Source organism: Pteropus vampyrus, unplaced genomic scaffold (assembly GCF_000151845.1).
Source record: "Pteropus vampyrus isolate Shadow unplaced genomic scaffold, Pvam_2.0 Scaffold22, whole genome shotgun sequence".
In the NCBI taxonomy this organism is placed as follows: domain Eukaryota; kingdom Metazoa; phylum Chordata; class Mammalia; order Chiroptera; family Pteropodidae; genus Pteropus; species Pteropus vampyrus.
Window position 1 is genome coordinate 8832325 of NW_011888803.1, and position 23649 is coordinate 8855973.

A 23649-nucleotide genomic window follows, 5' to 3' on the forward strand; every position below is an offset into this window, starting at 1 on the left:
TTTCTGGTTTCAAACAGACCAGGCCTGAGGTTATATCATATCGTAACCATGACACCTAGAAATAATCTTCTGCATTAAAGTTAATGTAATTTTGGATGAGTCATTTAACTGCTAAAATTGGAGAGTAAATAATCTTTTTTGGTTGAAACAAAGAGACAGTTATTCAACCTCATAAGTCTTATTTAACACTGCTGAAAACAATTTTAACATGTATCTGTGTATACAACTATAAACTATATAAATATGTGTATATACATGTGTATACATACAGACATATAAAGATAGATCTGTTAGAAGTTACCGATTATGATACTCTGAGAAACATAAGGACAAAATGATACAAGAGCATTATTCTAAATATGCTGTCATTTCCAGCTACTGCTATTAAGTAGCCTAAGTTGCCCTTACACATTACACACACACAGACACACACAGACACACACACACACACACACACACACAGTACCTTTAATTTTGTATTCTCAAGATTCAGAGTTTCACTTTCATATTCAATTGACTGAAGTTTTCTAAGAATTTCTTCACATGATGTTTTCCCATGGTCTTCCATTTTCTTCAGGTCTTCCAAAAGATTAATGATTTGCCTTTATAAAATAAATGATGTATTTGTAAAAATCATAGAAATTTTCATTCAAATAATATATTTTAAGTGTGTTTCTAAAATTATTTTGGTAGGATAAACTGTTTCAAAAGTTAATAGAACTCATAGAACAAGGAAAATATGAAGCAGTTACTTATATAAAGTTACTACCTTAGTAACCTTGATTAGAAATACTAAACATTGATGATGCCAACATTCTCTTTGCTATTCAATAAAACATCTAAACTAATCCACAGGTATGTTTGTCTGTCTGTCTCTCATTCGCACACATGCACACACATACAATTTCAGGACAAGGATAAATAAAAGGATGAGGTGAGGCAATAACTAATCTTTAGAAGCAAAGTATATATGCTCATTTTCAATAATAACATCAAAAGGAATATATAAAAAGCAAGATATTTAAAAGCAAATATTCAGGGTTCATTGGTAGCTTATCAATAAATTTCAAAGCATTAAAATATGTATTTTTATCATTTTCTTTTTTATGCATTTCAAGCACTTTATGGAATAATATTTTTTAGAATTTTGAAAGCATTTATGCTTTTATTATAAACTTTATTATATATTCTTACTAATACATTCTTTTTCAGTAGAGAAATATCACTTCCATTTTAAGACACAGTTAGTGTTAACATCTACTACAACTAATAGATGACAGATATCCAAATACCACATACTTACGAGTTCAAAGTTTTGAAATGTGAACACCAACGGACTTTTATTGGTAATCATTTTTATTATATTTTTTAGAGCAAAGTAAGAAAAGTTTGTAGAATTATAAATAGAAAAATAGCAAATCATACAGATAATATCTTTACTACATGTAATTCAGAAGAACCAAAATACAAACCAAAGGAAAGAACTGAAATGGTTATTATACTGTAAAAAGATTCTAAATTTTTTTCTTACTTTTTCATTGTTTCTATCTGAACTTCCAATTCAGTTTTTTCTATTAAAATTTTCTCATAATGACTTTTCCAGGCATTGGAAGCTAAAATTGCTTCAGACAACTTGGCTTCCTGAAAAACACAGAAAGTACTCATCTTGTAATTTAATAACACTTTGGATTTGTTCACAGCCCTAAACACAAATACATTATAAACAAGGAAACATCCTGGAAAGTATAAAACTTCTGTTATAGAAAATTTCAGTGTATAACTCTGAATATAGGAATGTTTTCAAGTAAACTTTAATATCTTTATGTTACTATTATTTAATATGTACATAGTGGTAGTTCCAACATAACATTTTAAGGATGTTGTTATAACTACTTCAAACAATGTTTTATAATTAGTGAAGATAATTTCCTTTCTATGAACTTTTCATTTTGCATTCTATATACAGAAGATACTAACAACCACGTAAGCATCAGACAAAGAAGCCTTCTGGTGTATATGGAAACTTCCTACAATTCCACAATTCCATAGCATTTACTAATACAGCCTTATTTATCTATTATAATGATGCCAGGCTGTTTTGTGGAGGTTACCCCCATTGGCCTTCAAACACTGTTACTGCCAGCAAAGAGATCAAAGTAGTAGTGGTGGCTTATCCACTTTGAACGTGAGCTCACAGAAGTAGAGATTTTTATCTGTTTTGTTCATTGCTAGGCCTTTGAATACAGTGCCCGGCATACAGCAGACTTTAACAAATAACTGCTAAATGAATCTACTCTTTACAAATCCACCTAGTGAGCTATATAGCCATTGCGTAACCCGTTTACATTCTACAAAAAAAACAAACTCCCTGGAATGACAACAGTGCCAATAGTTACTAATCAGAAGGCCCAGAAGTACAACAGTACTTATCCACGGGGGTTATGCCCTAAGTCCCTCGGTAGCTGCCTGAAAATGCTGATAGTATCAAACCCTATATGTGCTATGTTTTTTTTGTATACATACATACCTATGATAAAGTTTAATTTATAAATTAGGCACAGAAAAAGATTAACAATAACTAATAATAAATTAGAACAATTATAACAACATACTGTAATAACTGTTACATGAATGTGGTCTTTCTCTCTCAAAATATCTTATTGTACTATCCTCACCCTTCTTGTGATGTGAGATAATAAAATGCCTTAAGTTGAGAACTTTCAGCTTTTCACTCAAAGGAAGCACTTTATGGCTTCTCTTTGGCATATCCAAATTGCCAGCATCTCTACTCTCCTGTTTTGGAGACATTATTAAGTAAAATAAGGTTTACTTGAACATAAGCACTGTGATACTGTGACCATAGATCTGATCATTGAGATGGCTAATGAGTGACTAACAGGCAGATAGCATATATAGTGTGGATGTGCTAGACAAAGGGATGATTCATGACCAGGCAGGACAAAATGGGATGGTGCAAGATTTCATCACGCCACACAGAATGTTGTGCAATTTAAAACCTACAAATTGTTGATTTCTGGAATCTTCCACTTAATATTTTTATACCATGATTGACTGTAGGTAACTGAAACTGAGGAGAACAAAACCATAGATAAGGGGGGACTACTGTAGTAATGATTAGAGTTAACATTTATTGGGTGCTTTCTTCTGTCCTTCTATCATTCACCCAGTTGTTGAACAAGTAGTTATTGAACATCTACTATGTGCAAGACATTTTTTGTTTATATTGTTTACAGTATCATTTTTGCTGTATTGAAGAAAGGCTAGTATTCTGTGTTTATATTTTGTAAAATAAATATGCACTATGAAATATAAGCTGGGCAATTATAAATTAAGATATTTAGAAATTTTACCTATAAAATAAATGCTATGAAGAAAACTTAAGACATTTATATGATTAACTGGTGTGGAGCTACTTCAAAATGAGTGATCAATGAAGGCCTCTGAAGAGATGTCAATTAAAAAATGATTAAAAAAAGAACCAGCTATTGTGAGCCAGAAAAGAATGTTACAGCCAAAGGCAATAGCAAACAAAACAATGAAACAAAAACAATGAAACAAACTCCTTGTATTAGAGGAACAGAAAGGAGGCCAATATGGCAAAAATGTAATATGGCCAGGCACTGTGCTCTGACATATATTTTCTCATTTATTCTTCCCTATAAGCATGAGACAGATAGTATTATCCCTATTTTATAGATAAGAAAGGTGAAGCTTAGAGAGGTTAGGTACCTTAACCAAAGTCACAAAGTTAATAAGGGCTCCTATACTACTATCTGGGGCATGGAAGATATGGCACTATTTAAATAGGAAAATCCTAAAAATGTCAATGACCCAGATGGTTTTTATCACGCAGGAATATTTTCAGACATTCAAGTAGGTCTACAACGTTCGATATTTCGAACCTAGCCCTCAATTCTTTTATCTAGTTAAATTCTTCTGAATGTAGGTAGGTTAAATATTAGTCTTAAAATGTTAACACTTGCGATTATAAAATATTACATTGTTTTCTTTACATAAGCATTTATAAGTCTGTTTTCATTTCTAAAAACCTCAAATAATTCTATGAGTCTCAATATCTTAAGGTCTTAAGAGGAGGAATACCAGTGAGACATTAAAAAGAGTGAATGCTTTATTAATTAGTAATTGAGTAAATATAATAATTTGTTAAAAACAACAAAGTACTAAGTCCATTTTTCAACTTTGTACTACACGCAAAGATAACTTTCACATGGTGTGTTTACGTCAGCAAATGGTTTTAAATGCATTACAGAGTTTAAATGAAGTGAATTACTGAATGAAGTCATATGGCCTAATAAAATAAATCAGCATTTCCCAAACTGGTGTTCCTCAGAACCAGTTCCAAGAGCTGCTTTGTGGGTTAAAGAAGGGTTCTGCAGTTAAATAAGTGGTGGGAAACTCTGAGTTCAATATCTTCCATTACATTGCTTTACTTTTACTGAAGCCTTCTCAGTGCCTCTAATATGCTAATGTACACTGAAAATTTCAAGGGAAAATATGTATGAAATTTTACCCTTAGTTAGTTGGCCATAGAAGCTTTGAGACACACATTTCCTTTAAGTAAAATTCCCCAGGAAATGCTGATATAACTCAATATATAATTTGACATTTTATGTAATCTTTCAAAATAAAGACTAAAGCAAAACACTATGAGTAAAGTTTTTCTAGTATCAGTAACATAAAGAGAAGAATAAAATTATTTTATTAAGAATCATGACATTAACCACATAAACTGAGTACATAAAATAGTTCTTTAAGAAAGAATTTTATACTTACCTGATCTCTAATTTGGGAAGTAAGGTTTTCAATGTCTCCAGTAAAATGTTCAAGCCTTTGTTTGTAAACTTTAGATGCCTTTTTGAGGGCTATAACTTTTTGCTGACTCGATTCTTTCATTGCTATAGTCTCATGCTTATTGTTTTTCAATTGCAAGTTCCACTGGGCTATCTTGGTCTCCAAGCTCTAAAACAAAATATTAGCAGCAATTATTTTAGAGCTCCAATGTTTATGAAAACATTGCAAAAATATGTAAATAATCTTCCACATAGAGTTTACTAAAAGGATGCATTGTATGATTAATAAAAAGCAAAACAGTGATGAAAAGATGATTTCATCAATGTTTATCTGTAACTAGTCGCAATACGAATTTAAGATACAAAAGTTTACATAAAACAAATGCTACTCTTCTTATAAAGATACCAAAATCACTGATTACAGCACAAATACTAACTTCCTTAAAACTATTGTGATTAACTAGAACTTCGCATCTAGACTATTATACATAGGACTAGTTATTGTAAATCAAAAAACAATAATTGAGCGGGAAACAGTTCAAACAACAGGTACACAAAGCTCAAAGAAATCAGTAGCTCACCAAAAATATTAGGGCTCTCTAGCTAAAATGAGAAAGGTTTTAAGGATATATGATCAAAATCTATAGAATATGAAGGGTAGGGATAAGATAAACACAGATAAAATTACCAAATTTTAATTTACTAGAATTAAGGGGCATGTCTGGACACTTAAAAGAGTTCACCAAGGACAACAGAAATACTGCTTTATCCAATGAGTCGTAACTTTGGGGAGGGCATTATTCCAAGATTGAACGAGTTTAGATAAGCGAATGACTACTAGGTCCATTAGAGTTAGTAAGAATAAAAAGATATTTGAAGGGGATGTTTCTACCTATTGAGTTTAATAGTGTTAAGTAGAATGGCTGTTTTTTTGATGACATAATGAGAGACAGACAATATTAGGCTCGGAAGATGATGGATATGATTTAGTGTGACTACTATCATGGGTTTTTTTCCAAATTATTTTAAGAATTTGTATTTAAAGTATTTGAGTATTAGGTATCTAAGAATTTAAAGACTTAAGATTTTAATGCTTTTATACTTTTTGAACGTTGTGTAATACTGAAAAGAATGTAAAATTGTTACAGAATTTAAGTTTTAGTCTCCCATTCATTGGACAATCATTTTAATTTTAAAGACTCAAAGAAGTTATGGTAAAAAATGGGGCTTTTCTTCTTAACTCTATAATCAGCAAAAACTATGCTTTCCGTTTCCACTAAAATTAAGATTAAGATGTAAATCTAAAACAAGATTTAAAGACTTGATCTCTTTGAAAAGTGACAAGGTAGAATAGGGGAAGCAGTAAAATATTCTCAAATTGTCTCTAAAAATTTTTCTTAACCTGAAAAATCCCAGGAAATGTTTTAATGAGTAGTTGGGGAAAAACAAATTACTAACAATAAGTCTACTTAAGAGAAACAAAGACCCCTGCAGGAAATACAGCTGTTATTCCTCTGTGAAACCACAGGGTGTCATCATCACATCATGAATAATTGCTACACTTTAAAAAAATCCTTTTAAATATCAAAAGTGAAGTAAATTTTTTGAAAAAGGTTCCAGTCAAGACTTTCTTAATGGATCTATCAAATTCCATACTATTAGGGATTGTATTATCAAATTATTTTTAGTTTCAGAATAACTAGTCATTTGTCAAATCAATAGACACATATTTAAAGTCAATTATTTGCCTTTTTCATATTTCCAAAGAACTACACATGCTGCATATTACAAGTCATTCTGTTCTTCTAAAATGTAAAAATATTCTAACTCTAATTGCTATATTATAAAGATCCAAAAATAAAAATAGGTTCAAAGTATCTTTTGGTTAGTTCTCAGAGAATTATAACGTAATTTATATTGTTTAAATGAAATGACTCAACAATACTAAAAAATTGAGATTTCTGTTGCCAAATTGAGTTCACTGTGTTTGTACTCTAAAAGATAACTTGGTAAACCTAAACTGAAGAACTGAATTCTGACCCCCAATTACTTACTTAATGCCTTAAATTCCAAAAGTGTGTGTGTAAGAGAGAATGTAGAAAATTATAGCACGTAACCTAATGCAACTTCTTTTAATCATTTCTAAACAGCTGAATTTTTTTTTAAGTAATTTAAATTCAAACTATTAGACAGTAGACTGTCATGGTAAAATCTTAGGATTTTAGCTTTATATTCTTTCCCCAAATTAGCATGGGTATATGAAGTAACCATTATATAATCTTTTTTAAAAAAATTATTTATTATTATTTATGCCTACAGCACCTGGTCTTCCTAGGTAGTCTTCCATCCAAGTACTAACCAGGCCCGACCCTGCTTAAGCTTCCAAGATCAGACATGGGGCTTGTTCACGGTGGCATGGCCACACACCATGGACTGAGGCTCCACTGGGGTGTGAACCCAGGACCTCCTGCGTGTAAAGCAGATGTGCTAACCACTACACTATGGAACCACATCCATGAAGTAACTGTAAACTTTAAAAAATCACTTAATATTTCATTTTTAAGTTGAAGAAAATAATTTCAAAAACTTCACCAACTGCTATTTGAGGACATAATTAAAAATTGTGTAAGATAAAATTGCAGTAGATGATTATCTGAGATGTTAAATCCTATGTATTTTCTTATATTTACCATGACAAGCAATGCAACAGCAACTTTAGTTCATGTGCAGTGCCCAGGACACTGATCAAAGGACATAGGAAGTCTATGAGAGAAAGTGCTTAAAGCACATGTAGGGGGATAGAGGACAAATTTTACATCTCTCATAATCCTGATTAGTGTCCCTTCGATAGGCAAAAGCTTTTTGCTATTGAAAGAAAAAAAAAGAAAGACCCCAAGTGCATTCTTGAAACATGTGTCACAGATTGTGGGCATCTGCTACAATTCAGGAACGCAAAAGCAAACAAATTTGACACAGAAGTCCTCACACCCAATAGGATTTGTCTTGGTATACTTCTCTTCTGAAAGTGGGAATACTTTTTGTTTTTCTTTGGCAAAAATATTGACAACAGATCCAATTAGCTTGTGTCATATCAAAGCAACCTCAAATTCCTATGAAAAAGTGACTGTGAGGCTTCCTGAAAAACATTTAAACCACTCAGTTTAAACCAATAAATTCTTCTTATTTATATTGCTAAAAAAAAACTATATGCCAAGGAGATTATTTGACTGTCTGAATACCAAACCTAAGTTATCTGATTTTAAAGTTATTACCATTAGTAACAAACACAAAAATAATAAACATTTATTGACTACTTACTAAATATGTGTGAGAGTATGTATGTATGTATGTATAGATGTAGGGAAAAAACTGGAATACTCTATACCAAAGTGTAAACACTGGTTTCGGTATATTTATTTTACAAATTATCCACAATAAACATAAATAAACTATATACTAGAAAAGTTTTGTTTGTTTGTTTGTTTGTTTTAAGTAATTCAAGCTCTACAAGTCATTCTTAGATTAGTACTAAAATGAGACAGCATTTTTATATTGGAATTTGGAGGCAAATCTTTAGACAGCTGAGAAATCTTAAAATTAAGATTTGCCTCAAATATATATTTCCCATGGCAACACTTCAGTTTAATTCTTTAAACACCATCACATTCCAGAATTAAGTAAAGGCTTTTATACTAGGTCATTAACTTTATCACAAACTATAAAAATGGATGAATATAACCTTTATGTATTCTTTTAATTTATCATTCTCTGCTTCCTTTTTATGAATTTGGAACTGTAGTCGTTCATGTACTACTTTCACTGATTGTGAAAAACGGTTTGCTTTCAAAGCATTTGCCTAAAACAGAGAAAACAAAAAAATGCATTACTTTATATATTTCTCCACAATCTTTAACTTTACCCGTATTTAGACACAAGCTGAAAAATTGATAAAAAATAAAGTAAGACTTTACATAAACCATGACCCCCCTATTACAAAATATATTTTATGTAAGGCTTTTGGGATGTTTTCTCTGTCCTCCTTTTATTTAATGGCTCTTCATAATTATTTCTTTTTTAAAATTCCTATCTTCCAAAGTAAAATTATGGGTATGTCTAAAATGCTCCTACAAACACCCAAATTCCTTACTTTATACTAAAATTGAAATACAATACAAATTTACACATAGTTCCTAACAGTGATTTATGCCAAGTACCCTGACAGAAACATCATAAAAATCTTTTAAAAAACCTTTAAATAATTAAGATGTCATATTTGTTACATAAAACTTGTAAAATACCAAAATAATCTAAAAACCTTTTGTATCTATTTCTGATATGGGGGCCAGGATAGAAAGAAGGTAAGGAATCAATATTAAGAAAATAAATGAATTAAGCTCAAAATTTGCTTACCTTTTCATTCTGAAACAAACAAGAAAGTTCTTGGATATATGTTTCCTTTTCAAGTACCTTCTTCTTAAGATTCTTCAGCAAATATAATGTAAGAGTTAGAAATATCATAACTTTAATAATGGTGGCTAATTTTATAAAGCCAAGCAACATACAAATAAAAAATAGACACAAAGTATAAAAAGACACAAAGTATAAAAAGACACAAAGTGTAAAAATAGACACAAAGTGTAAAAAGACTTACAGTATTTTCACTTTCATTATCAGTTAGCCTCTCTAATATGCTGGACAAACTGTCGCCTATCTGTGAAAAAAAGATTCTATAAATCAGTGTTTAAAAGTAGTAGAATGTGGAATAAGTCTCAATTAAGAAATTAATATGAACAACTACTATGCACAGTTCAGATTTTTTTTAAATTAACATCAGAAGGATTTTTGCCCAAGTTTTCCAAATTATGTTTTGTACACAAGTTATGAAATTAGTGGAGTTACTAAATTAATCTCTAAATGACTCAGAAAGTACAAGCCCATGACATAAAAATCACAAAAATCTTGCCTACAGAAGCTCACAGTGCTGTTAACAGGTCAAAATTATAAACAACCTAATTCTATCAATAAGAAATTTTTTGTAATTATAGCAAATCAGTAACAATTCTATGTAGACATTTGAAATGAGAATAGAGAAGATCGTGTATTCATTTTGAGTGTTATATTCCCAGTGAAGAATGTGAAAAAGCTATGAATTCCTTTCACTCAAAGCACATATGCATATACATATAATGTAAAATCATATACACAGTTCGTGGACTTCAGGAAACACATCCTTATGTTCTATAAGGGCATTGCTTGGCATACATATATGTTTTCATTTCTTTAGGTACAACATATAAATGAATGTTCCCAGCAGCTTTATTCCTAACAGCCAAAAGCAGAAGCAACCCAAGCGTTCATCAACTGAGGAATGGAAAAGTAAAAGTGGTCTACCCATACAACAAAATATGGGTCAGCAATAAAGAGAGATGAAGCACTGATAAGTGCTACAGCATGGATGAACCTTGAAAACATGTTAAATGAAAGATGGCAGTCATGAACAATCACACATGAAATGAGCCCATTTATATGAAATGGCCAGAATTGGCAAATGCATAGAGACAGAAAGTAGGTAATAGGCTGGGTGGGTATGGGAAGTGAACTTCTAAATGGCATGGAGTTTCTTTTTTGTAGTCATGAAAATGCTCTAAAATTGATTGGAGTGATGGCCACACAATTCTGTGAATACACTAAAAATCATTGAATTGTACACTTTAAAAGGGTGAATTGTATGGTATGTGACTTATATCACGACAAAACTGCTACCAAAACCCCCCATAAATTATAACTATAATGTACACAAGAGCTTAAATTCTAAGAGTATTCTATTGTAATCAACTGAAAATTATAGTATAACAAAGTTTTTGAGATATAAACTAAAAATATATTTTCTATAAAAATGTTGCTTTCTTGTAAGACTATTTATAAAATAATAAAAGTAGGGATTAGTTTAAGGGTTGCCATTTCAAACAAAAATTCAAGTATTATTTCCATTTCAAATATACCATTTTAATTTCTATAGTTTGAGAAATAATATAGCCTTCAAATGAAGGCTATTAAATTAGTGGTTAATGTTCCTTACTTGTTGGTATTCTGTCTTTCTAAGAAGATATTCAAAAGATTGTTTTACACGTTTAAAAGTGTTTAATTCTTTTGTTAATATCTCCTTCTGTTTAAAAATCTTCTTCAAATTGGATGCAGAAAGATTAGCCTGACAAAATATAAAAATCACATACATATTTTAAGATATAGCATTAAGATACTCTAAAATGTTACTATTATCAAAAAACTTTTTCCTAGTATCAAAATCATTATTTTGTACATAGTAATAGTAAATTTTGCCAAGTTTATTGATAGTAATAGGATGTTACCTAGTATATTAAAGTAAAATGAAATCAAAATAAGGGCTTAAACCCTAAAATATTTGTCATTTATTTAAATAAAACTAATAGAATACAATCCAGTGTTTTGTTCTTTACTCAAACTTTAGTATACTGAAATTTTAGAATACAGATTTCTATTTCCACATAACATTAGAGAAAAGAGATTTATTTCATCTCTCAGAATATTTTTTTATTTTAAATTCACTCTTGAGAAAAACTGACTCCCTAATTCAAATCCAGGTAAATTGAGCATCAAGGTATACAGTTTCTAGCTTGGCCTCTTATCAAGTACATGCTTGAGATTATCTCTGAGGAAAAGAGTTACAGTTACTGACATAGGAATAAAGAACACTGATGATAAACCTGCATTTTTTTATATCAAATACCAGTATGTGAGTATAACCACTTTAATATATGAGACCGTAGTTAATGCATTGAGTATTATGCTAACTTTTCATTTTATTAGATGTTCACAAGTACTCACATTTTCAAAACTAATTTCTTCAATGGTGTTCTTAAATAATGGCAAAAGTAATTCTACAGAGTAGGTTGCCAACTCGGCTTCCTTATATGTTGCTTCCAATTCAGTTGTTTCATTTAAGACGCCCTGCTGTAAACTAATTAGATATTCACAAACAAAATTTAAGTTAAATCTGTCACATAAACTAGGTATACTTTTAGGCAAACATATTATAGCCTAACTAAATATTACAGTTCCATAAATTGTTCTACAAAATGTAACAGTAAATTGTCACTGAAAATGTAATAAATTTTTCTATACTTCCATATTTTTTCTACATTTACTATAAACAAAGACAGTTTTTAAAATGTTAAGATATATAAAACACAAAGACCACCAACAGCAATGTTTCACTGTGCTATCTGATAATTAATCAACATCCCTTTTACAGCTTGTAAAATGATTTGTGTGCATGTTTGTCTATTTTAATTCCCTTCCTTCTCCCTCATCCAAACCCAAAAGATTTGTCTTTCCAGATCGTATTCCCAAACCTTTTCTTGAAACTTACAGTTCACAAAAAAGTCCTCCAGAAGAATGAATAATCTAAACTAATGGAACACAAAAAACCTAAAGCTCTCTAGGTATCTCAAAATCCTTCACATCTGTGTTTATAAGTATCATTCAGAACAAATCTGATAATATTTGCCTTCCTGATTATGTTTTGCCTAGATACTACTGTGCAATATCTGTAAGATACATTTTTTGGGGGGAGGGTCACATTTTTACATCCTGAAATCACGATGCTTCTTGCAAACTTTGTCAATCAGGAGGCAGTCCTGAGCTGGCAATCCTGTACATGCTCAAAAGGTATAGAATGGGTGTCCAATGCTTTGCCAAATACCCAGAGATAGGGTGCAGCACTTTTTTAACCCCTAAGAATAAAGGGTCATAGACAGAGTTTAAGGGAGTTAGTGAAGTAGGAATGCTTAGCAACATTTCAGAAGCAAGACTCAATGTAGCCTTGCTGTATATGGTAATTAAGAGCCCAGTAACAATAAATTTTATTTCAGTTAAAGATCCTAAGAAATGTCATGTCACCAATAATCTTAAAAGCAAGGACTACTTGAGTTAAAAAAGTGACTCAGAAGAGTTGGACTAGTATACAGAGAAGTTTTGAGAATACCTAATTCATTTATTTCACTTACATTTTATTTTTATATAAGCACAGAGTTGTTTGAATAAAACTATATGCATAATTAAGTTTGAAGAACTTTTTCAACATTTATAAATTCCAAGTCTTTAATTAGCAGTATTTTTCTTTCTGAAACATAATATAATGGCTCATCAGCAACTGATGGCATCTTAGAGGTTATGTCAAAAAGTAGATGTGTTCTTAAATACCACTGGCTTAAAATGATGGGCCTAAAAAGATACTGGCTATGAATGACAAGTGTCCATTATTAAAAACCTTGGGCAGAAAGTCAAGAATGATTATATATGACCAAATATCTTCATTTGTAACAAGCTAAACTGGAAGCTAAACTAATGGTATTTTGATTGTCATTTTGTGGGGCAATGAGTCATATAAATACTGAGTATATTCCCCATCATAAAGAAGCAAAATATGATAAGTATTTGTTTGATCAATATGCCAAGTAAAAGTAAATTAATACTCATAAACTATATTTCCAAAATTCCATAGTATGTATATTTTCATTTACCTTAGTTAAAATGCTTTATACTTTAAAAATTCTTTTAGGTAAGGTTTTTGTTTTTAAGTGCTTTCATTAAGATTCAAAAAAAATGGCCAAATTTTGCTAAATGAGTACATTTATAATCAGATTAAATGTTAATTACTAGATTTGAAGAAAATATTCTTAAAAGAATGCTATATTTGATTCGAATAATTTACAATGCGAAAACATGAAACTCTGAGATCAGATAATTAGATAGCCCCTATTTTTGAGAATACCAGCTAAGATGACTTTCACTGGCATGAAGTGGTAAATGTTCTTTCTCTGGTCTACTTTGAAAATGTGAAAATAGTTCTTCTGAATGACTTCTATCATTTGCAGGCTTCTCCATATATTCAGGAAATGGATTGATAGATGGCTTCTACAACTTCTTCACATAAGCTGAAACCTAGGAAATATTTTAATTATTAAATTTATCATTTCATTAGATTCTTTTTTTCCTGTCATTACTCAATGATATAAGATAGAAATCCTGGAGATGTTTAAACGAATATTTCACAGACAAATTGGAACTCTTAACTGTTACTCATTGTGATAGTAATTCAAAATTGTATCAAAATTGCATAGCACAACCATTCAACAATTGCCAATTTCTATAAACATTTTCCAAAAGACCACTCTTTTCTACATAATCACAAAAATGTAGACATTTTTATTAGTCTATTTCTTCAAGCATTATAATAATATCTTAAAACAGACTAGAAAACAGATAGAAAAACCATGGGTTAACAATAGTGCTCATTGTTATTTATGCCTAGAAGATACTTTTGAAAGTATTTGACAATAGCTACAAAGAAGATGTTATCTATTTAAAAGTGGACCTTTCAAAATTACATTCATTCATTCTCATTTTGTAGCTCAATCTAGGATATTCCTTGGTGATAATGAATAGACAAACGGCATTACTTCTAAGTTTTACTGAATAAAGTAATTGCTTTCACTCAAACTTAGAGATGTCATTTTAAAAACGTGAATATTTATGAATTTCTTTAAAACTGTTCCAGTTTAATGAGTTACTGCTTCAGTAATCCTTAAGGCTGTGTTTTTACAACTCTGATATATGGTAATGTGTCTTCCTAACTTCATTTTGTTTATATAAAATCAAATAGTATATTTAAGGTTTTCTGCATTTTTTCAGATATTTATCTCTTTATAATTTAGTTTTATATATCTGTGTTATAAAATACTTATGTTTAAGAACTTTCAATACTTTAGGTAGATGAAATAAGTTGAAAATTACTCACAACATATATTTAATTAGCAATTTTAAAACCTTCCAAAGTGTCTGTAAAAATCTATTTTTGTCTGAAAGTTCTATATACCATAGAGGCAAATATTTAAAATATAGGCCAATGAAAAGCATTTTTATATTTTTGAAATACCAGAGACTCATGCCCAAATGAAACTGCTAAATAACCTACAGATAGACTAAGATGACCTACTTGAATGCTGCAAATATGTAACATCTGCTATTAAGGAATAACAATTCTAGAAGAATTAAAAGTAAACAGATATACAAAATCAAATGAAAAACCAAACCTAAGGGTGAAGAAGAATATGCTCTGGATAAGTCACTGCAATCAAAAGAACTATCGCCTACTGATTTCATTTGCAATAGTTACCCCACTAAAAAAAGAATTGGTATTTATCTTTCAGCCATTCACTTCTTTAAATATTTGTTCCTCTGTACAGTGGAATCTCATAAAAGAGCCTTATAAAAGTTAAGCAATAATTAGAGAAGACTCGAGGTTTATAGCCGTTAACGAAAATGATGAATAAAAACTGTTGCTTTTTACTTATTCACCCCTGGATTCATCTTTTCTTGGATCGTTAAAAGAAAAATGATTTCTATATTTGGAATAAAATTTTAAAAATCAATGTAAAGGAATAGGGATCTTCAATTTGTAGGAAATTTTATGAGATAAGATTCAGTTTTGTATCAATATTTTAAATGAGTTCTTACTTAGCTTTGTGGGCTACTGGGAGCTACTTATACAATTTTTCTAAGTTTCATCACAAGATAAAAGCATACATCATTTTTCTGCTTTATCTCCTATAAAAGTGACTGTCTTATTTTAAATGGTAAGCACTGTAAAAATTGGGATTTTAGATTGACTTTTAGTCCAACATTCTAAAAGTTTATCTTCATTACAGACCCCTCAGACCACAAAGCAGAGAACTATATAAATCAAGTCTCAGATATTTCCATAGAAATTATCAATAATCATATCCTTAAAATCTAGAAATATTTTCCAGGATAAAAACTATTCAGAGGTTCTCAAGCATTCCACTATTTCCATGTTGCGACAATACTATAACTAAATACATGTGTGTGCTGAAGAACAATGTAGTAATTTTATTTAGCATAATAAGTCCTACAGTCATAAAAAATGCTATCATGTTAGTGAATCAAATGTATTATTCTTATATGGAAAAGCAGATGTTTTGCAAGAAAATGTTTTCCATTATGTAGAATAATACTGTCTTTGACAAATGTATTATACTTTTGAACAACTTGTTAGTAATGAACTAACACATGTTGTGCACATGAACACATGATCAAATCACTAAAGGTTAGCAATTTTTAAATATTTTTAATGTTTAAAAAATTAAATCTCCTATATAGAGATGACTTTACCAGTCCCCTACCAAAAAGGCATGTACTTAAGTCTTTTTCCAGGTCTGATCATGGGTGTATGCTGATCCAGCTACACTCACTCAACTGTGTTCCATTTTGGCCAACGACAAGCATTTGAGAGATGGCTGTTCAGTGACGCTGGCCATGGTGAGAGAAAAGAAAGATCACGATCCATGACCTTCCTTAGCATCTAGATGTTCTGAGTAAACTAACCAGTTGCAGACACATATGTATTTAAAATTAATCTTTCCAAAGAGAAAAGCATGTGAATCTTGAAGATTTCTATTTGTTTTGCCAAACATTAATTCTTGAAAATTAGCTCCCACTGGCTTCAAATAAAAGCACATAGCTTCTACTGAAGAATTCACTATAAAATATTCAGCAAGGAACACAAAGTACATATAGTAATGCTGCTTGTTTCTCATTATTTCTAGATGCTAGTCAAAAATTTACTAGAGAAGTAATTGTGTGGCTTTTTAGATACCATAATGGAAAAAAAAAAAAAAGTATAGGAAATTTGTAAATAGGCAAAGAATAAAAATAACCACAGGTGGAAAACAGATCTTATGAGTAAAAATTACCAAAATTGGGGAAAAAAAAACATTTTCTGGTATAATGAAGTTAACTTAGATAGAGTCATGCACAACTTAATGACAGGGATTCATTCTGAAAAATGAATCATCAAGTGATTTCATCATTGTGCAAACATCATAGAGTGCACTTACACTAAACCAGATGGTATAGCCTATCACACACTTAGGCTGTATGGTATAGCCTACTACTCCTAGGCTACAAGCCTATACTGCATGTTATTGTACAAGATTAAATCAAGTAGCAAGCTTTTTTTATAAGTAGAAAGAGTACACTCTAAAATAACTAGTAAATACATAAACAAGTAACATTATTATCAAATATTATGTACTGTATATAATTGTGTGTGGTATAATTTTATGCATCTGGCAGCTCGGGTTTGTTTCACCAGCATCACCACAAATGTGTGAGTAATGCACTGCACTATACGTTAGGATGACTATGACATCACATGTGATAGAAATTTTTCAGCTCCACTGTAATTTTATGGGATCACACCATCATCTATGTAGTCCAATGTTGACCAAAATGTCATTGTGCAGCACAAGACTGTAAATAATTATCTAACGCCTCTGTCCAATGAATAAAGGAATTTAAATATGAAAGCGTTGCAGATTGGATAATATAGGGGGAAGAGGAAACAGCGACATTGACTTATTTGTAAATATGCTATTCTTACTTCAAGGTCCAGTTCCTCCTTCTTCCCAAAATATTCCCCTGACTGCTCCAGCCCTAAATGTCCTAAACATCAAATAGTATTTTCAGAATCATACGGTTTAGAATTTAATTGCTCCGTAAATGCTCATGTTTTAGTTTTCTTTCAAACTTGCTACTAAATCTATAAGAGCAAATATCATACCCATGACCCTCTGCCCTCAAAAAATACCTAACACAGTTAAGAGTATAAGTAAGATTCTACTATGTAAGTTATGGTGATTGAATAATTTATTATTCAAACTGGGACACTTTTGAAATGAAGGGAAACCCATATAGAATCCAATTATCCAAGAGAGGACTGGACCAAAGATGTTCAGAATATCATCTAATCCCAAGTAAAATCTGCATCCTTTACCAGATAAACAAAGCATTTTCCTCCCCTTCCACATGAAGGCAAGTGCTGCCATTTGTTAAAGGAGCATTGACTGACTTTATAAACATCACCTCACAAAAACCCTTACAGAGTTGTTATTAACATCCAAAAGCTATAGAGGGGAAAGACACGTTTTAGAAAAGTTAAATAGCTTGCCCAATATTATAAGCAAGGAAGTGACAGAGCTTAATGTAGTCAGATTTTAACAACACTCATAAATTCAGTTTATATTTTAAAATGAAATCTGTTCTGTACAAGGAAATGTGAAGGATGAGTAAGGTTGAGCTCCTTGAAGGCAGAGACTACAAGTATAAAGAGATTGCAGACACTGAGCAGACCACTAAACTCCAGTGTGCTAAGGGATGTGAGAGGGAGCTCATGAGGTCCCAAGAGAGCATACAGGATATTTAACACCAGCTGGCATGATCCTGGGAGACTCCCCAGAGGAGGTGAAACCTCAGTTGAATCCTGCAGAACAACTTTGAGCTTGGCAAAAAGAACAGCAAAAGGCATTCCAGACAGAGGATAAAACAAGCAAGGAATCAGGAGGGAACATGACTTGCAAGGGCAAGTGGCAGAAGATGAAACTGGACGCACTGAAAGCGGCAAATATATGCCAAGTTCAAGAGTTTGAATTTTTTCCTAAATGTTAAGACACCATTAAATAATTTTAAGAAAAGGAATGACAGATCAGAAGTGCACCTTTAAAAGATAAATCAAGTGGTCTTTTGGAGAATGGACTTAGGCATAGAGAGGGGAGGAGAGAAGCAGCCAAACTGATTTTTAGGGTCCCAGAGAGATGAAATTCCAACATTGTTTTCCTATAAAAAATTTCGATCAAAAGGTGTTTATATTGGTAATAAAAACATGAAGAATAATGAAAGAATTAGAATCAGAATGCCAGAATAGCAAGAAATCAGTGCAGCTTAAGTGATCAAACTCTTCATTTACCCATTACCATCTAAATGGATTGCTCCACATGTAAAAAAAAAAAATGCAAAAAAAAATGACAGCTTATCCCTTTGAGTATCAAAATTAACTTAGAGGAGATTGAAGAAAATCTTTTAAAAGCATTTATTTTCTCCTTCTCAACAGAGAAGGAAGACTGAACATAATTTAACCATTCCTTGATGACCCAGAAGCAGCATATTAAAATGAAATACTGGGCCTGACTCATCAGTTCTTAGTCCTTTCGAGCCACCTGATATGGACAACTCTCACCCATAGCCTTGGTTTTCTGGTATTCAGAATGAGAGTAATCTTTGTCAGCCAAAGCTGTGGTGAGGTTTGAACAGAATGATTTAGAAACACTTACAGTTGGGGTTCTTTGGTTCTATTTAGGGCCCTCTGGCTCACTCTGTTGGGGCTGCTTTCCAATCAGGTCTTCAAATTTTTTCATGTTTATAAATACAATAATCACCCTCAGTCAACCACAATTCCTGAAATTACTTGCAGGTCTGAATTATCTGTATAGAACCAACTCTTATAGTCAAACCAATTCTTTCAGTGTCTATTCTTTGCAGAATGAATACAAGTCATCTTCAATGTATTCATAAATTGAATACTACTAAACGAGAGCCCGGAGGAAAACAATTATTGACTTCCAACATAATTGTGCCCAGAGGGTAGATGTTAACTTCATTGCTATACGCAGTTTCCTGGGTCTCATTCATTTGTACAGACCAAGCACAATGATTAATAGTAATATAAGCAACGCCATTTTCTCATACCTTTGAGTGTCTGGAATACAAAAAGCAATACTATTAATACACATCAATTGCGAAACCAGAAGTAAATAAGTAGCAAAAAATGAATACCTAGCTTTTAAAGAATTACAAACATGACCATGACATTATTTTAAGCAGAAAGGAAGCAAACTAATTTTAAAAGCAAACATCTTTCTGTGGTTTAACTATAACTAACCAAGTAGTGCTTAAAACTGCTTCAAGTACGTCATTCACTCAAAAACACCTGAAACTTTACTCTGCATGAGGTTACAGAGAAACTCTCTACGACAGACTTCATCCCCACCAGCCAGTCTGGCAATGGATTGCTCAGTAACAACGACCACCACTTACTAACCACTCACACTCAAAATTTGGCACTAGTTTACTTGATCGCTTCTATTACTTAACCACTCCAATGTGACTATCATTGTCTTCTTTTACAGATGAGGATACTGAAGCCGGGAACATTAAGTGACCTGCCCAAGACCACATCCTTGAAGGGGTTTCCTACAGAGGCTGGAACCTAGAAAGACCCTGAAGAAATTCATTCCTGGAGTAGTCTTCACTTAGGAACCCCAAGGCCTACCACGATGTGCAATATTAAATAGTGGGCGCATAAAAGCCAACCGAATGAGTAAAAGCACTATTTCCGCAAACAAACCCCGCCTTGCCCCGGGCCGGCCCGGTCAGGGCTTCCTTGTGAAGCCCATCTCACTAAGATCTGCCCTGCTGTCCCAAGGACCACACCCCCTCCTAGGAGTACGAGACTCGCTCCTTTTTTCCCCAGCCCAGACAGCCAGTCCAGGGGAAGTGGAGGGTGTGGGCTTCAAGGAGCTGAAGTATGGCCCTGGGTGGACACAAGGGACTTCCTCTCCTGGGACCCACCACCACCCGAGTGTCACACGCCAGAAGACCGACAAGGTGGCCCTCCCAACCAGCACCCAAGCCCAAGCTTCCCCCCGCCCAAAAGCGCGCCTACGCCCCCACCGCTGCGTCAGCACGTCGCCGTGACGTCAGCCCGCTTTGCTCTGCTTGAAATGGGTCCGAAGGGGCCACATAGAATGACGCCGCGCGGATGTTAGTGGGAACCCCGCAGGCGAGCATACCTGTATTCTCTAGCCCTGGATGGGCTAGGAGGGTGCAGGAAGCAGTGGGCAGTGCGGTGGGTAAAAGCTAGGAAGAAAGGAAAGGGCTCCGAGGCAGAAGCAGGCGAATTCTTAGAACTGCTAGCGGTGGAAGAGTGCCCGCTAACGTGCCAGTGAGACAAGCAGAGCTAGTAACCAGCAAGGGTTTCTCTGGCAACGGCCGCCTTTTCCGTTGGGCCCGCTGTTGCGCAGCCAATTGGTCGGCGGGGAAAAGAGCGCGCAGAGGCCTTTTGCTATTGGCTGGAGTGGGGGCGGGGAGAGGCGCAGCGTCTCTCAGTTTCTTAGTTTCCCCTGCAAACCTTTTGTTTTATTAGAGGACAGAATTTGTGTGTAATTATAAAAATCCATAACCAGAAAGAGAAATAAGTATGACAAATTCCAAATTTTTGGACACGTGTTCTGGAAGTGACCTGCTTTTGCTTTTTTTTTTTTTTTTTTATCCTGGAAAGTTGCCTTGTGCTTTATTTTTTTTTTTAATTTATTGGGGTGACATTGCTTAGTAAAATTAGATGGATTTCCAGTGTATAATTCTATTATACATCTCTGTATATTGTACTGTGTGTTCGCCACCCAAAGTCAATCTTCTGGCACCAGATATTTGATTCCCTTTACTCATTCATCTTCCCTTTGCCCACCATTCCCTCTGGTAACGACTGAATTGTTGTCTGTGTCATGAGTTTTTGTCTTGTTCATTTGTTTTATTTTTATATGAATGAAATGATAATGGTTCTTGACTTTTTCTGATTTACTTTGCCTAGCATGATATTCTCAAGATCCATCCATGTTGTAGCGAATGGCAATATGTAAATTGGTACAGCCACTGTGAAAAACAGTAGGGATGTTCCTTGGAAAATTAAGACTAGAGTTACCATATGACCCAGCAATCCCTCTTCTGGGTATCTACCTGAAAATTTTGAAAACATTTATTTGTGAAGTTGTATGTACCCATATCTTCATTGTAGCATTATTCAGGGAGGCCAAGACATGGAAACAACAGAAGTATCTTTTGATAGGCGATTGCATACAGGAGGTATGGTACATATATACAGTGGCATACTACCCAGCCATAAGAAAAGATGCTTTTGCTTCTTATAGGGGAGATTTTTTTAAAAACCAAGGTAACTACTACTGGAAGAAACCTCATTTTAATGTATGGTATTATTTACCTGCGATCCTTCCCTGGTCTCTGATTTCTCCCATTAAATGGGGGAGCCGGATGGTGATCACCAAGATACTTTTCAGGTCTCAAATTCTTTGTATCTATGCTACAGCCTGATGGTATGGTTTATATACTCCTGAACAAGCAAAAATTTTTCCAAATTTTATTTGGAAAAGTATAAAACTTTATCCAACACTTTATCTTTCATGTTAAGGATCTCATACATATTAAGTTCACAAATAGAGCAACTATCAACTGAGCAGTTTAATTGTGGCATACCTCATTATTGATTTTACTAAAGAATATTTTCCATTGATGATTCTAGCAATTCTGTTTTTTCCTCCACAGCCCTGTTATTGTCCAGCCAAAAGTTCATGAGAATTAAAAGTTCATTCATAATAAATACAACTGTTTCACACATGCAAATACTAAAAAGCACTGGAGACTGGAGATTTAAGTATCTACTTCTTCACTGATGGATCATGACCTTGGCAACTAACTTCTCTGGGCTAGTCTTATCACTCACACACACACACACACACACACACACACACACACACACACACATACACGCGTGGGTGGACAGGTGGAGTTGGGGCAAGAGACATAATTTCTAGGGCCTTTCCAACACTAACCTAGGATTCTAGCTAACCTTGCTAATGTCATAAATAGAAAATTAATTGTACAGAGAAGTTAGTCTCCTCTTATGAAAAGTACTTATTTTAATTAAATTGCATCTGTATTAAGTATAACCACCATGATAAGAATTCAAGAGAAAATATTTACAAAATCTCAAAATGATTACATAAGGTTCTCAAATTGACTTTTTAACTGAATTGTCCAGGTAAAGTAAATATAACCTCCCTCATCCTCTAAATCTGTTCTGTTCCTAAGATCTGGTTGGACAGTGAATTATTAGAAAATCCCTTGTTCCATTATTATTTAAATGGAAAAAAAATAATTTATTCCAGCCCATTCAAAAACCTCAGTTTCTTTAGATATCATTAATCACTTGATAACCTATTAAACAGTCCACCAAAGATTTCCACATAATTTAAAACAGAGGACAACATACTTTTTCTGCAAAGAGCCACATATTAATATTTTAGGTTTTGTGAGTTACACAGTCTCTGTCATACTTAACACTGCCATTGTGGCATAAAAGGTGCCAAGGAGGATACATAAACAAATGGCTTGGCTGTGTTCCAATAGAATTTTATTTACAAAAATAAGTACCAAGATAGATTTGGCCCATAGGACATAGTGTGCAGATCTCTGATATAAAGCATTTAAAACATCAAGTGCCTGATTTAAAAAAAACAAAAAAACAAAAAAAACACCTCATTCATTGTGGTACATTTGCGTATAGGATGCAACAATACATTATTGATGAAAATTGTGTTTTTCTCCCTGCGACAAACATATACTGTAATGTAAAAATTGCAGAAATGAAATAATAGGTTAAAGATACTTGACAAATACAAATAATACTTAGCAAAATAAAAAGCAATTTAAAAAATTTTTTGGTGGTAAACTGTTTCCAAAAACGGCCTCTGAACAATTGTCTCATCGTTGTACACCCAACACAAGTGGAATCTACTTCCCTTCTTGAATTTGAACAATAGAATGTTGTAAAAGTGACCCTGGGCCAGTTCTAGATTTAGGCCTTGAGAAACCTAGCAGGTTCTGGTTTCCTTTCTTTGAAGCCAAGTACCATATAATTATCCAATTATCCTTCTGTTGAGCAAAACCCAGGCAGATCCCAGCTGACAGCATGAGGTGCTAGACATGTGAGCCATTGATTTTCAAGGTCCAACCATGTTCCCTCTGAATGCAGCTATGTGAGTGACCCTAGCCAATACCATGATCCAAG

The 23649-nt window shown here is 32.9% G+C and overlaps 1 protein-coding gene across 4 annotated transcripts in view; it reads right to left on the minus strand.

Moving 5' to 3' along the window:
• The window catches only part of ODF2L (outer dense fiber of sperm tails 2 like), a 35390-nt gene extending 14593 nt beyond the window's left edge, over window positions 1–20797 (minus strand). For 2 of the 4 annotated variants that reach the window (XM_011355582.2, XM_011355585.2), the window contains exons 1-10: window positions 20579–20797; window positions 13645–13814; window positions 11697–11829; window positions 10912–11040; window positions 9484–9543; window positions 9243–9314; window positions 8572–8688; window positions 4816–5001; window positions 1532–1641; window positions 467–602 (exon numbers count right to left, since the gene is read on the minus strand). In XM_011355582.2, the coding sequence (XP_011353884.1) occupies window positions 467–602; window positions 1532–1641; window positions 4816–5001; window positions 8572–8688; window positions 9243–9314; window positions 9484–9543; window positions 10912–11040; window positions 11697–11829; window positions 13645–13757 (1056 nt within the window). In that variant the 5' untranslated portion in view covers window positions 13758–13814; window positions 20579–20797. Of the gene's footprint in view, window positions 1–466; window positions 603–1531; window positions 1642–4815; window positions 5002–8571; window positions 8689–9242; window positions 9315–9483; window positions 9544–10911; window positions 11041–11696; window positions 11830–12877; window positions 13342–13644; window positions 13815–20578 lie in introns of those variants that run through there. The other 2 variants (XM_023528066.1, XM_023528065.1) reach the window with 2 other exon arrangements.
• Window positions 20798–23649: the final 2852 nt, after the last annotated feature.